Source organism: Saccoglossus kowalevskii, chromosome 21, assembly GCF_978046115.1.
Source record: "Saccoglossus kowalevskii chromosome 21, keSacKowa6.1, whole genome shotgun sequence".
Taxonomy (NCBI): domain Eukaryota; kingdom Metazoa; phylum Hemichordata; class Enteropneusta; family Harrimaniidae; genus Saccoglossus; species Saccoglossus kowalevskii.
Genome location: NC_140661.1, coordinates 14,296,338 through 14,311,707, shown reverse-complemented (window position 1 = coordinate 14,311,707; position 15,370 = coordinate 14,296,338). Strand labels below are relative to the sequence as shown.

Here is a 15,370-nt window from a genome sequence, read left to right as displayed (position 1 = left end):
TTTGCCAGTCGAGGCACGGAGGTAAAACTCTGTTCACCTCCATGGTCAAGGTTACCACGCATCAACGCATCTCGTCTATTGAGAAATTGTTTATTGGAATCGAGGGTGTTGCTGGTCAAAATAAAATGTCTAATTTTTAAATAGTAACGAGGCACTCTCCACTTAGATAATGCGAAAACAAGATCGTTCTGAAAAAAACAGTACTTTCCTTGTAAATGGGCATTGTTAAGAACAGAGAAAGAGTACTTTTCTAGTAAATACTGAAAAAAAACAGTACGCCAATACGATAATTTTTACTGACAGCCAGTCTACGTTATACTCTTAGGATCTCTTACTTGGGTCATTCAGCGGGAAGATTGTCACCTGTGCAAGCGATGATAACAACACACGCTAAAAACGCAAAGGCTCATGGGTAGATGCTTGTTTATAAACAATGACACGCTATGGCCATCTGACGCATGCGCAGATCACGACTCCTCCGCTTTAACTTGCTGGGGTGATAATTATGCAGCATACGCTTCACTTCACAGAAAACTTCGTAATGTTGTGCTCGTTTCGCTTGATACGTCCACGTAAACACAATATACAACAGTAATTATGTAGAAACAGTTTTTGCCTCAATGTCGAAAGGTATTACAGGGAGAATTACGCTTCCTCAGATTCAGAGAAGATTCGATAATGTCCCGAACACGTAGTGTTTATTCAATAGACATCTTGCGGTAAAAACAGAATGTTACACAACTCTCACCATTGGTGGCGCTATCACCAAACTGTGTTCGTTTTCGAGTCCTACACCAAGTCTGTCTAAGGGATATACTTTTTCAGCATAATGTGGGTGGCGATGGTTCTTCCCTTACAAATTATAGGAATGTGCTGCCAGTACCCCCAGACTCTTACCACTTTAAAAAAAAAGCCAAAATGAGAATAAAAAATTGGCAATAATTCTATACTTTTCTTATATACCTTTCTTATATTCCTTTTATACACGATTGACAAATTACATGAGCCCTTTTTCTGCTAGAATTAACAATTTTTATGGCTCGAAATGATGCTTTTAAGTAATTTTAGAGCTTTACATTAATAATTTCAGTAATAAATGCGAGACACTTTTGCTAAATTAAAACTACCCACTTAGTGGTTACAAATAATGTATACAGCTTTCAAATAGAAATAATTTGAAAACTGAGAGTAGGCTGGGTTTTGTTCAAAAAATACAAATATTTTCATGATCACAGTGTAAAATAATTGGTAAAATGTTAATTGTGAATAAACTAATAGCAAAAAAAAAAAAAAATCATTTGGCCTCCCTCTAAATTCAACAAGCCATGCATGGCACAGTCCCCGTTAGTTATTAAATTTAAGATATATAGTTTTGTTTTATAGTAATATAGCTGGAATATAACCATGCCAGAAATATGATTTTTTTTAACATTAAAATGATTGACATTTGTATCTGATCGTCAAACAAGTACTTGTCCATATTGAGAGATATTGTTCTGGAACAGAATTCAAAATCAACCATTTTGAATACATGTATATATATAACATGATGTATAACGAATATATAAAATTTGAACATAATCAGTCAAAGCATTTAAGAGACATGGCTCTAGAAGCCCAATCATTAAAACAAAATGGCCGTAGTCAGCCATTTTGAATCCAATTTGAAAAATATGATGACATGCATCAGAAACCCGTAATGTCAAATGTATGTACCAAGTTTGAACGAAATCCACCCATAAATGCTTGATATTTGATGATTTTTTAGCACAAAAATGGCCACCATTTGGCCATTTTGAATAGGATCATCAAACCAATATATCTGTCTATCTATGACATGATGTATAATGAATATTTAAAATTTGAACATAATCAATGAAAGCAAGTCAGAGATATGGCACGAGAACCACATTCATTAAACAAAATGGCCGCCAGTTGAATCTTATCTGAAAAACAAAATTATTTGCATCAAGGTCCCATAATGTCTAATGTATATACCAAGTTTGAACAAAATCTATCTGTAAACAGCCGAGAAATGCTTGATTTTTAGGATTTTTTAGCACAAAAATGGCCGCCATTCGGCCATCATGAATCAGATTGTAAAACAAAATGATGTGCATCAAGGTCCTATAATGTCCAACATATATATAAGGTTTGAAAAAAATTTCATCTGTAAACAGCTGGGAAATGCTTGATTTTGATGGTTTTTAGCACAAAAATGGCCGCCATTAGGCCATCTTGAATCAGATCGTGAAACAAATTGACCTGCATATGTATAAAATCATGTATGATGCATGTGTGAAGTTTGATTCGTCCAGGCAGTTTTTAAAGATAAAGTTCCGGACGCACGCACGCACGCACGCACGCACGCAGGTCAAAACACAAGTCCCAGTTTTCGGACTGCATCTGAACAGGGACTAAATAGTAACCATTTTCATCACATGATCCTGTAATTTTTTTTTATCAAGATGTATGGGCAATGGAAAAAATAAAATAAATTAACCTTATTTGATGGATTGACGTTACCATAGTTACAGATTTGTTACCATAGTTTCAAAACAAAGTCACAGAAACACAAAATTATAAACAACCAATCTTTATTAGTATAATCCAGGAAGATTCTTGACTACAAATATATAGGTTACCTTGGCAACCATTTCAGTGTGTCCAGTCAATTTATTTTTTGCAGATTTTTTCAAACATTCAAAATAGAAAAAAAAACGCATATTTATGTTATCAGTGTATATTGTGTTGCGTTTAAAGTCATGCTGGCACTTCTTTCTACACTATATCTGTAGACACCTAGACCCGTCAATGACGTGTATAATAACTAAATCAATCAGCTACTTAAATCGTTTGGCTCTGGCTTTTTGAACAACTATTACATACTGGTATTCACACTCTTGGTTGACCAAAAATAAAAAAATAATTGTTGATAGAAAATATGCTTTTGTAACATGCAATTTTGACCTAGTTTATTTCTAGGAATGTAACGCACAGCACCCTCCTGGTGGTAATAAAGACAATATGTAGGTGAAAGTTCATCAGCAAATGAAAAGGAAAAGAATTCATGATGTTTGTTGCCATGACACCAGGTTTTGTTTTCATAACCTCAATTTTTTTTATATTTTGAAAGATACAAGGTACGTAAAATATCTCCCGTTTAATACATCCCCGTCCCTATTCAAATGTACCATGGGAAATTATGCTTATTGAAAGTGTATAAAACTGCACATGCTCAAAGGCAGATAAAGACAAGGGCAGGTAGTATGCATAGAGAATGGGATGAAGATCTCACTGAAATCATACAACTTGTTTGTGCAGCAAGTTGAAAGGAATTGTGCACGCGTTCTACGTAGCATCACAGAATGCAACAAACATTTGTTCAATTGTGAAAACGGATGTGAGCGAGGTTTTTAAAAATGTGATTATATCCCGACCTCGCAAGAAATGTAAACACGATTATTTGTGATTAGCAAGATCTTCAGTGCATGTAATTGCAAGCCCTTGCCACTTATCAACACAAAATATGAACATGCAAGTACCTGAATGCGAAGAGGGCCATCCCATAATATTTCTTTACAGATTGGCTGAAATAAAAAAAGTCATGCAAAACACTGGTGACTTTTGTATATAATCTCCAATAATACAAGTGTCCAAACTTAATTAAAGAGCGGTGGTTTTTGCGCCACGCATTTGTGATTATTAATTTTCCGACCATCTAATGTGTTCGAGTTTTAACCTGGGCGCGACTTGCACGAATTACCGCCAGTGACTACTTTCATATCTTCCAATCACCTAAAAAATACCCAACTAAAGTGTGCCAGGGCAACGTCTCAGTTTGTATTCGCTGGTCTGCGCAACGAAGTTATCATCTTTGTTTACACAAGACCCATATCCTGCATACATAGCACGTCGACCACCGCCCTTTGAGTGAAATCTCGTACAGGAATCATCACAGCTCATAAAACAAGTTCATTTTTTGATCAGTAGATTTAGAGCCGAAATTTTTAATCGGCCTGAATATGCAAAAGATGAGTAAATTACTGATATTGTCATGGAAACGGTGTAACTTTTAATAACTGCTGTAGAGGATGGCGGCAACCACTTTCAAATCTTTGACTATATTTTACGAAATAAACCCACATTTTGTCAATAATTGTGATCAAAACCCAAAGATGATTAGAAATATTTTCATTTTGGCCAATATTAACAAAGGAATTTTAGAAAAATACATGAAAGTGTGCAAAATTTACACCAGCATTTTAGCAGGAAAAATTATGGCAGTTTAAGAGTTAATGTATTTCCTCCAGATTTTATGACATGATTGGCCAAAGCAGTAAATTAATCCTCCGGTATTATTTAATTCAATTAAGACTGATCTATTCTTGCTACATTGTATTTCCTTTTGAAATGGCATTCAAAACACATTCAACGAATTTTCTATGAACTTCACAGTAGTTCAAAATTAGGGGATAAAATAATTTTTTTATTTATATTTAAAGCGAAAATATGGTTATGTTTTCGGGATATCAGTAATAGAAAGGTCAACTACAGAGGGTGACAAATTATGAGGTCAACTATAGAGGGCGACAAATTCAAACCCATACATCATTCACAATATATACTGTAAATAGATAAAATTTTCTTGATTCAATAATTCGAGAATGTTTACAAGGCTGAAACTTGAAGGTCACATTCACTCCTTTTTTAAAGTGAAAACAGCTATAACATTTTTCCCAAATCCAGTGAACCATACGAAAATTGCCACTCGTGAAATAAATGCGGTACATAGTAACTTCACATAATGTGACTTTTGTCTTGTTTACTGCGACGGGAAGCTCACTGTGCTATAGTTATACAAGATAATAAAGTTAGAGTAATTACCACACAAGCGATAGCAACATAAAGAAAGAAAAAAAATCTGTACTTTTTTTTTTTTTAAATATATATTTATATATAAATCTGACTGCTAAATTTTTCCCAATCCTATCCAATCAAATCCAAATGAAGGGTATGATATTAGTGCGAGGTGTAGGCAGTTGCGGAAAAAAAAAAGATAACACTGACTGGCATCAAAATTTTGATTTAAAAAAAATAGTGTTTAAAAGAAAATAATTTCAAGATACATCTGGCTATATCAATAGTTTTGAAAAAAATAATGTAAACATGTTTAATATCTGCATTTGACAAGGTACAAGCAGTTATGACTGGTTGTAACAGGTACTGATAAACTTGATAGAAAATGATTATCTTCTATGTATACCTTTTCTAGGTTATACGAGTAATCACTAGTTATCCTCGTTCATGTAGCACCTTTCAACTGCACAAATGCAGTAGCTCCAAAAGATACTCTAAAAATAACCTTTCTATACAGGTATTAAACTATAGATTACCATGGAGACAAATGATGCATATACCTAACTAACTTTGTAAAATGTTGGCCAGTTTTTTATTGTTTTGTTTTTCTTAAAAATATTTTTTTTTACTTCCTTTTTTGTTTGCAATAAGAAATTCAATATATATTTACACATTGTCAGTAATGATTCTGCACAATTTTCACCAGAATATGTGAAATACAATTGTGGTGACACCATTCAGTGAGGTGTCATTATACATTAATAGCGCCTCCAAAGTTGGTGGCGCTATTTATCAAATTGGCTTCAACGTTGGTGGCGCCCTTCATTATAGTATAATTAAAGTTGGTGGCGCTATTCGTTGTAGTATAATCAAAGTTATAGGGGGGGGGCTCTTCAGCAGCTTCTTTTATTTTGATGTCCCGTTTTTTTTTTGTGAGGATAATTTGGAAGCTGGCCTTTCAATTGTTTTTGGATGAACACGATCATCATGGATGAGATTGGTTGCCTGGAAACAGAAAGATGATGCTCTGGAATCTCTGGTCTCTCATAGTTCTGTACATGGTGCAACATTTATTGTGTCAGCTGCTTACACCAATAATTACTCGATTCTCATGACATACTCGAACACGGCACTCGCGGCGATCCCATCTGCGTCAGAACACGGTCCAGCCACTGCAATGGTCCGTTAAGATGTAATTCGATCCAACATGGCGTGCTGGTCACCGTTTGACGTCTGTATTCAGCACCCCAACCTTTGACAAAACTCATACGTATAGTGCACATCCTAGTCAGCTGATAAACCGCTTCAAATCCTTGGTTCACAGACTGTGAAAGTAACGCTGCAAACTCCTGATTATTAAAAATTTTCAGATTACAACCTAGATGAGAAAATAAAAAAAAAAAGATAAAATATCATATTAACCCTATTAGAAGCTCAGGCAAAATTCCTCAGCAGATAGCTTTCATTCACAACACACGGTAAGCAGTCAATCACTCATGGCGAAAATTATCGAACATTACAGATATTCAACTCTCGGCCAAATTCTTGCATAGAATTGTACGCACATGGAAGCTATCTGCTTAATTAACTCTTTGGGCACCAAAGTCAACTTCAGACACTCTCCGCAAAATAGTTCCATTTATAGTCTGCTTATTTCGGCATAAAACGTTACGAAAATTTTTAAATTTCTGATCAAAAACTAGAAAAATGTCGCATTTAGTGTGCTTGGTCTTAAATTAAGATTGAATTCAGTGAAAATTACAGAAAGTGTAAACAAATTGACCCAAATTTACGCAAGCCTAAAGCAAAGAAAAGTAAGTTTAAATCATATTATTAACTGATTCTATCCTCACAAAAGCAAAGCAATGGTGAAACGAAAATTATTCAAATACTTTGCATTGTACTTCTGTTTTTTAAAAATGTATAATGGGGGCACTGTTTTTAAAACAAACAAACATGCAAGATATAGTGTTTGCATAATGATCTGAAAATACAGATTTCAAAGATGTAACTATATAGACAGCGCCCTCTCAAGTCTCATAAAAGAATTAATAACCTTTAACCTACCAGGTGGAATTTTGCAAACAGTGGCCGGGTGCCATCCATATCGTAGATTACACTGTGGACTTTGTACAAATATACTACTTTCACTTAAACATTCCGCAAATACTTCACCTCCTATGTAATATAATCGAACACCTTTACCTGAAAAATAAATTAAAACAAACGTTTTACCTTTATTAACAATTTGTGGGGCATTGTGGGTTAGCCATAAAGAGGTACAGGGTAAGCTACAAAAACACATTCAGCTCCTAGGTCTTTACAAGACACCACCGTCGTCCAATCAAGTTGTGTTTATTTTGTCCTATAACAGGTTAATTTGAAGAGTGGTAAAAAATTAAGAAAATATAAAATATTGTATGCTGCTGTAGAGTTTTCATGAGATGAATATTCATACATTTCATATTTTGTTCACAGAAATATTTTACGAAGCATGTATGGATAACATAGCGACATAAGTGATATTTTGTTTATATTTGTTTTGAAAACACAATTTCTATATTTTATGAAAAGTTTGTCAGCTTTCGAGGTAATGTTGTATTTCTAGAATACCTACCAATGTGTCTTCTGGTAAGTTCAATGGTTTGGTTTCTGTTAATATTTGATAGGAGTCCGAGACAGAATCGTTCCGAGTTGGACGGATCCGTAAAACCATCCACAGTCAGAGATGGCTGCGAGGCGTGGAATGTCTCACCAACTCTCGTGTTCATTTCGTAATACGCAATGGAACACCAAAATGGCGGCTCACAGTATGGAACTGGCTGCACATCTGGAACAAAACAATAAACAGGTTCTTAGCGCATTTCTTAAACATAATGCCACTATGATTGTAGTTCCAAACACAGAATATGGTTAAATTCCTACTGTAAAATAACCTTGGCAGAAGTGATTGGCATTAAAGTTATAAAGTTCATGTCTGTTGAAAATCAGGAATGCTTAAGGTACCCGCCACTAGATGGTTTAACACCAAAACTTTTAAAAATATACGGTATATACTTCTGACAACGACCTTTGACCTTTTACAGCATTATCTGAGATACGAAGTAGACAGTTGGGACTTTGCGCAAATTATTAGTTGGCAATATTGCGACAAGTTTAACTGAAACTTACATTCATATTGCAATTTGCTACATCTCGATCCCTTGTGTAAAAAGTTTATTAATTCTAGCACAACTTATGCCAACACTCAAATTTCCTTTTAATTGCATTTGTCCCAAAAGACTTACCCAAAGATGGATTTGGACTTGCAGCAGCATCTGCTCCATTCCCTACAGGTTAGAAAGAAAAAAACCATGACATTGCGAGATACTTATCTTGGGTTAACAAATACAGGGTTTAGGTGTCATGTGATTGCAAAAAATGAATCTGATTGGATGACAGTCATGTGATTACAGACATGAATATGATTGAATGATGTGGTCACATATCAAACAAGGCAAGAATTGCTTGGGTTATATGCCCTATCTGGAACCTTGATATCCTTAAATAAACAGTTAATTAAGGTACTTTTGTTTGCCTTGACATTAGGAGTCCCTGATGAAAACCAATCTCTAGATGATACTTCATGGATGTTAAAGTCATTAAGATTAGTCATATTAATCCCATGGTGCCATGGTAACACAAACTGAGAATTCAAAATTAATTAAATAATCTAGGTTTTGGCACCATATAATCTTGAACAAGGACATTGAGTGAGAAACCATTGTAATACTATTATTCGGCAACCCTATGGGTGTATTTGAGATTTGTATATTAAATACCACAACACTTACCATCAAACCCTATTATATCCTGCTAGCGTATTTGATTGTAAATTACATGTAATTTAATATGTTTTATACCGAGAGGGGTTTTAGAGTTCCGTTTTTATAACACAGTTATTACAACAGTCAAAACCTGTGTTGGTGACCTGATCTGCTCACAGCGACCACCGATTGGCAGTCCTTTTACAATTTAAACACAAGGTGACCAGTGTGCCATAATGGTACTCTGCTGACATACACAGATTCGATCTGATCTGATCTGATTTGATGTGATGCAACGAGTTGGGACGATTGGGCATGATTTTGAAATACATCTATAGTTATAAATTTAATTGGTACTGTAAAATGACTAATTTTCACTGGGTTTAAATTTCACTGATTTACCATTTCAGGCATATTCAGTGGGTTTAAAATTCACGGTTTCGTCATTTAGATAATGTGTTTTATGCTAAATTTTACATATTCACTGTGTTTTAATTTAGCGCATTTTTCCAGTCAGCGAAATAAGCTAAATTAAAACCCAGTGAATAATTACCCCCTTTACAGTATAATGAAATTCTCATTCTATAAACATAAATAAAATTCCCCAAAATTGTTGTTTGTGCCTCAAGCCACTTGTACATTCATGTGCAATTTATTTTATTTATTTTTTCATGAAGACCTCCCTCCCCAGCAATCAAAAAGCTGACTCAAATTGACTTTGGGCGATTCCAATTTTCTTCAAAATTAGCCTAGCTAGAGGTTATACTGAAGATGAACTGTTTAAAGAAAAGAACACCCCCCCCCCTCTCACGCTTTGACACAAGTTCGGTCAAACAGACCTGTGTCAAAATGACGGAAGATGATAACGAGTGCAAAGTTTTACAGAAAGATTGTCAATTTTATTAAAAATAATCTAAATTTGTCAATCTTTGGGGAAAAAAAAGAAAGAATTTTTTGGTTATGTTCCAATAAACTTCAGAGTACGAAAAGCATCAAGTCAAAGTGTAAACATAGCGTAAAAAAGCGACATAAATCTGAATTTGGATTTACATAAAGAAAGGATGGCGAAATGAACCGGTTTTGTTGCAGGCTTTAGGTTGTATTCACAGACAATAGACGCAAGATGTCACTGTTCATGCTAACAACGTTAGATTATGTAAGCTTTTCTGATTTTCAAAACCATCTGCAGTGATGCGTAATGAATATGTGTAGAATCTGATGAAGTGAACTCATGCATGTACAAGAAGCAGGTCACACTAGGTTTTAGTTTAACAAAAGTCTTTCAAAATAAAAAGAAACCGAGAAACGTGCATCACACGCACAACTGCAGCTTATACACATGCAATTAGAATTTGATCAGGGTCAAGGATCAATAGGCAAATGTAGGCCTCTTTTGAAAAATCACTTTTTGCAAGGGTGGTTTCAGTGAATATGATACAAGAGTTTCATATAGAGAAAATAATTTACTATGTCAACTTTTCTAATATTTCCTCGCATCAGTGTTGTTTGAATCAGTTTCATTTTGGGGATATATTATTCGATTCTAAACAAATCACTCTCATATTAGTTTTTACATTTGGGAACTTAAGGTGCAGTTTCTGAGCGAGTGCTATAGCTTTTCATTGTTCTGTGATGGCAAAGGGGGGCCAATTGAAGCAAATTGGAATTTGAAAAATAGTATACGCTATATGTATGTATAATGTTTTTTTTTTTTTTTACCATGATCAATATGAAGATGTAGTCGAGACAAGAAAGAGGTCTCCAGTACCAGTGGTGATTGATCACACGGTACAAGATAAAACAGGTATCCAGGGGAATCTAATATCACGAATGTCAGCCTTTCATTAGTAGGCTATTTTTTTTTTTTTTTTTATAATTTTGGAGAAAATAAACTTGAAAACAAAAATTGCACATTTTATTTTGTTAAATGATGACAGAGTTAACTCTGGTGGTACTCACTGGATGGAAATCGGAATATAAAGTCTTATCAATTCATTGTTAACAACTTTCACAAGGAAATGGAAAACACTGTACATATCATATAAAGTGAGTAATATATTACGTTGAAAAAAAAAAAAATTCAATATGACCAAGTCTATACAACTATTATAAAAACGTGTTTATTTAGACAAGAAATACCCTCATCATAATGAACTTAGTCTATTGTACGATTCAGTATAAACAAGAGATATTTTTCGTTCACTGGCTGTAATGCACAAAGACAATAAAATCAAATGTTTCAGATGCAAATTACCAATACATGTAAACAAACAAATTTAAAAAAAAAAAAACAGTGAGATTCGTAAGATGTAATATATACTAGCTTGTCATATCATATGAATCTATCCATGCTGCATATTTGTGGTGCGTTAACAATGTACTTTTAATATCTGTGAAAATAAATGGTTTTATTGTATGATTTTTATATCAGTCATACCTCCCTAAAATATCACCTGCTGAAAGCCCCACAGAGAAACAAATTTAACAGGAAAAATACAAATTTTAGAATATTTTTGTTGGCTATGTGAGTTTTCATACTTTCATGAGAAAACTCTTTTTTTTTTTTTCATGACCATTTGACATTTATCACTGACAGACTTTGACTAGGATGAATTACATTCTATTTAAAGCCACACACATTTACGAAAGCAAGATTAACAAAAGTGTGATGACCTAGTTTAAACGTTTTTCTCAAATAATTTTAAAATGAATACCTGTGGTATTTTTGACAATCTCTGTTAAAAGCATACATAATTCAACTAAACTGTTAAAGTCATTATCCCACGCAATCGTTTTCAATTTCTGTTAATTCCAGTTCAGTATCATCTCCTTTCCTAGCAGTAAATTGGCCTTCTTCTTATTTCAACAACTTCTTTTTTTTATATCTATTCACCCATTCCTTTGTTGTCTTCTTCTTTCCTGGATTCTTTTGTTGACTTGTTTTCAAGGATTTTATTTGTTGTGAAGTTTCCAAAATTCTTTTGTCATCTTCTACCTGGATGTTTTCATTGCATTGTTTTGAAGATCATTTTGTTGTTGAATGAATTCTTGTAGTATTGTTTTCAAGATTCTTTTGTTGTCTCATTTTCCAGGATTCTTTAGTTTCATAGTTTCTAAGATTCTTTTTTGTTTTCCAGGAGTCGTTTGTTGTCTTGTTTTCCAGGAGTCGTTTGTTGTCTTGTTTTCCAGGAGTCGTTTGTTGTCTTGTTTTTCAGGAGTTGTTAGTTGTCTTGTTTTCCAGGAGTCGTTTGTTATCTTGTTTTCCAAGAGTCGTTTGTTATCTTGTTTTCCAAGAGTCGTTTGTTGTCTTGTTTTTCAGGAGTTGTTTGTTGTCTTGTTTTCCAGGAGTCGTTTGTTGTCTTGTTTTCCAGGAGTCGTTTGTTGTCTTGTTTTCCAGGAGTCGTTTGTTGTCTTGTTTTCCAAGAGTCGTTTGTTGTCTTGTTTTCCAGGAGTCGTTTGTTATCTTGTTTTTCAGGAGTTGTTTGTTGTCTTGTTTTTCAGGAGTCGTTTGTTGTCTTGTTTTCCAGGAGTTGTTTGTTGTCTTGTTTTCCAGGAGTCGTTTGTTGTCTTGTTTTCCAGGAGTCGTTTGTTGTCTTGTTTTCCAGGAGTCGTTTGTTGTCTTGTTTTCCAGGATTACTTAGTTGCATAGTTTCTAAGATTCTTTTGTTGTCTCATTCCCCAGGATTCCTTTGATGTCTTGTTGTCTTTTTGCATAGTTTTGAAGATTCTTTTGTTGTCTCATGCAATTTCCAAGATTCCATTGTTGCATACAATGTAGTTTCTAAGATCCTTTTGTCGTCTCACTTTCCAGCATTCCTTTGTTCGCAGGAGTTGTTTGTTGCATAGTTTCCAGGATTCTTTTGTAGTCTTATTTCCATAATTTTTTTGTTGTCTTGTTCTTTGTACTTTTAGATTCCCAGGATTCATTTAGCTAAGTGTCCCTTCCTATCAATGTCTCACAAATATACATCTTTCGTGCATAGTCATTTATTATGCAATTGTTTGTTTTTTTCACAATTTTTTTGAACATTGTGCTATCAAAAACACAAATTTATAACGTTCATTTGCTGTTTATGACGCTGTTTTTCTAATAGTAAATGCATTTTAGGAATTACCAACGTTTGAAATTTTCAATGATTTGTTCATTTGTCAAATTTATTTATCTACGTGCCAATCAAAATAAAACAATATATTTTCATGAAAGATTATTACTATTATTTTTATTACTATCGGTAATACAGTGCATTATTTCATACATTATTCATGCTCTGGGGCATTCTAATATTCATTATGTTAATTTTTGTTAGTTTTGAAAAGCAAACAAAGAGCAACACATGTGGGCTACGCACCACTATACGAGATACTACACAGACTACATGAACAATGTTTTTTTGTTTTTTTTTACGTTAACTACATATATAAATACATAAATTCATCCCATCAAAAGAGTAAAATTTCTACAAAAAAATATAGCAACGAGATAATTATAAGAATACGAATATAAAGTAAAAAGAAAAAGGGGGTATGTCAACGTCACAGCATATTAAATGATTCCCATTTTTCAGTGTGCTTCGCTAATTTGCCTCCCCCTATAGCTATCTCTTTTTCAAAATTATAAACTTGCCTAATGAGATATAGACATCCATGGAAAAAAGGTTTTTCATTTCTCATTTTAGAAAAGTAGATATGGCATTTAGCTAGAAGAATATTATGATTTTTTTATATTCGAAAAAACTTTGTTTCCCAAAATAATATCTTATTTGGACATATATTATTTTTTTATTATTATCGGTAGTACAATGCATTATTTCATACATTATTCATGCTCTGGGGCATTCTAATATTCATTATGTTAATTTTTGTTAGTTTTGAAAAGCAAACAAAGAGCAACATGTGGGCTACGCACCACTATACGAGATACTACACTGACTACATGAACAATGTTTTACAAACACTCGCCACTGTGAACTCGAATCCATGCTTGACGTACATAATCTGAAACCACCTCTCTCTTAAAACAAAGGAAATACATATTTGTGTGTTTGAATTTGTTTAATTGGACCCCCTCCCTTTAATTGGACCCCCTCCCTTTAATTGGACCCCCTCCCTCCTTCTCCCATGAAACAAGGCTTGTTTAGTGTGAATATAAAAAAAACAGATGCATGTGAAAATGTAACAGATGATTTACATTAGCTGTTATTGTGATAATGAAAATGTGAAAACCTTTATTTCAGTTTTCAGCCTGCTGACGCCAAAAGCTTTACGAACAACGTTCAATGGTGCATATAATCATCATAAGCGGCAGCCTTGACACATACCCAGCTGATTTTTGTTCTCATCTGTCCTCGTCAGTTTCATGACATATTTCCGCTGACATGTACGATATTAAGTAAAGAAGATTTACTTTCAAGTAAAGAGGAATAAGCGGTGCCAACAAAACTGGAAATCTACTCAATTTTTAATGTTAAAACATATTTTTTTTTTTAAATATGCGGCTGTTTTGAGTAGCTACACGTTTGTTTCCACTGAATTAACCAATTACAGCTTGTAATTTTCTTATTTTGAGGTCCTAAACTACAAAAACAAAATTCACTTTGACTTACTGCCCAAATAACCCTAAAATGTCTCATCAAATTAAAATTACCAACCTTAGTCTAGCAGAACAAAGTTAAATTTAAGCAAATTGTAAATCTGAAAACCCCTCAGAAATTCTTACTTACCCCCAGGGGTGGAGGTGTCCATGCTCTGGTCCTGGTTATCCCCGTCTTCACTCATGTAGCCAGGTGGTGGGGTCTCTGTTAAATAAGAACAAATTTTAACTAGGATAATGACAACTGACATCTGACACGGCTTGACCACTCATATTCTGGACAAGGTAATAAATTGAACTTGAGAGATTAGTCAGCCAGGACAGGCTGAATCACGGCTGTTATTTGCAGACACAAAAGTCATAAACGAGTTACTCACTGCGTGGGACTCACAATTACAAATTGCTTGTTGTATCAATCATCATTAACAATCAAAATTGCACTGGTCAAAAAATCTTATGAATCTATCCTAATCCTATGCCTGATTACATGTTACATGTACAAGGAAAACAAAGATACAACGTAATCTCTAATATTCTGTAGCTATGCTGTAATTGATAATATCCTGATTTAAACCTTTTCACCACCAGTTCCCTCTTTCCATCACAAATAGTCTTTCAAAAGATTGGAAACAAGCAGCCTCTCGGCTGAGATAGCTCCGCTGTTTGCAATGCACATTTCAATTATAGAACAGAAGATATCATTAGAAAATGAACAATATGCATAGTATCAATGCAATAGGACTTGCTGTTTTTAACAAGAATTCAAAAATATCATTTTTCACCATAAATGATTGTGGTTTTTAATAAGAAGAAAATATCACTTTTTACCAAAAATGACAAAAATATTCACCAAAATTAGAGAATTAAAGATATCATTACAAAATGAATAAATCTGAGAGAGATCCACATGTAGTACCTATATATGTAATATCAAAGCAATTGGACTTGCGGTTTTTAACAAGAAGTTGAAAATATCACTTTTTACCAAAAATGACAAAAATATTCATTAAAATTAGAGAACTAAAGATATCATTACAAAATGAACAAATCTGAGAGAGATCCACTTGTAGTACCTATATATGTAATATCAAAGCAATTGGACTTGCGGTTTTTA

The 15,370-nt window shown here is 33.9% G+C and overlaps 1 protein-coding gene across 3 annotated transcripts in view; it reads right to left on the bottom strand.

Moving 5' to 3' along the window:
• Positions 1 to 2,580: 2,580 nt before the first annotated feature.
• Smad2/3 (Smad2/3 transcription factor) overlaps positions 2,581 to 15,370 on the bottom strand; it is a 94,012-nt gene continuing 81,222 nt past the window's right edge. For 2 of the 3 annotated variants that reach the window (XM_085494753.1, XM_085494754.1), the window contains 5 exons: positions 14,387 to 14,461; positions 8,148 to 8,189; positions 7,478 to 7,690; positions 6,928 to 7,065; positions 2,581 to 6,238 (listed from right to left, as the gene is read on the bottom strand). In XM_085494753.1, the coding sequence (XP_085350879.1) occupies positions 5,970 to 6,238; positions 6,928 to 7,065; positions 7,478 to 7,690; positions 8,148 to 8,189; positions 14,387 to 14,461 (737 nt within the window). In that variant the 3' untranslated portion in view covers positions 2,581 to 5,969. 3 annotated transcript variants of the gene reach the window in all.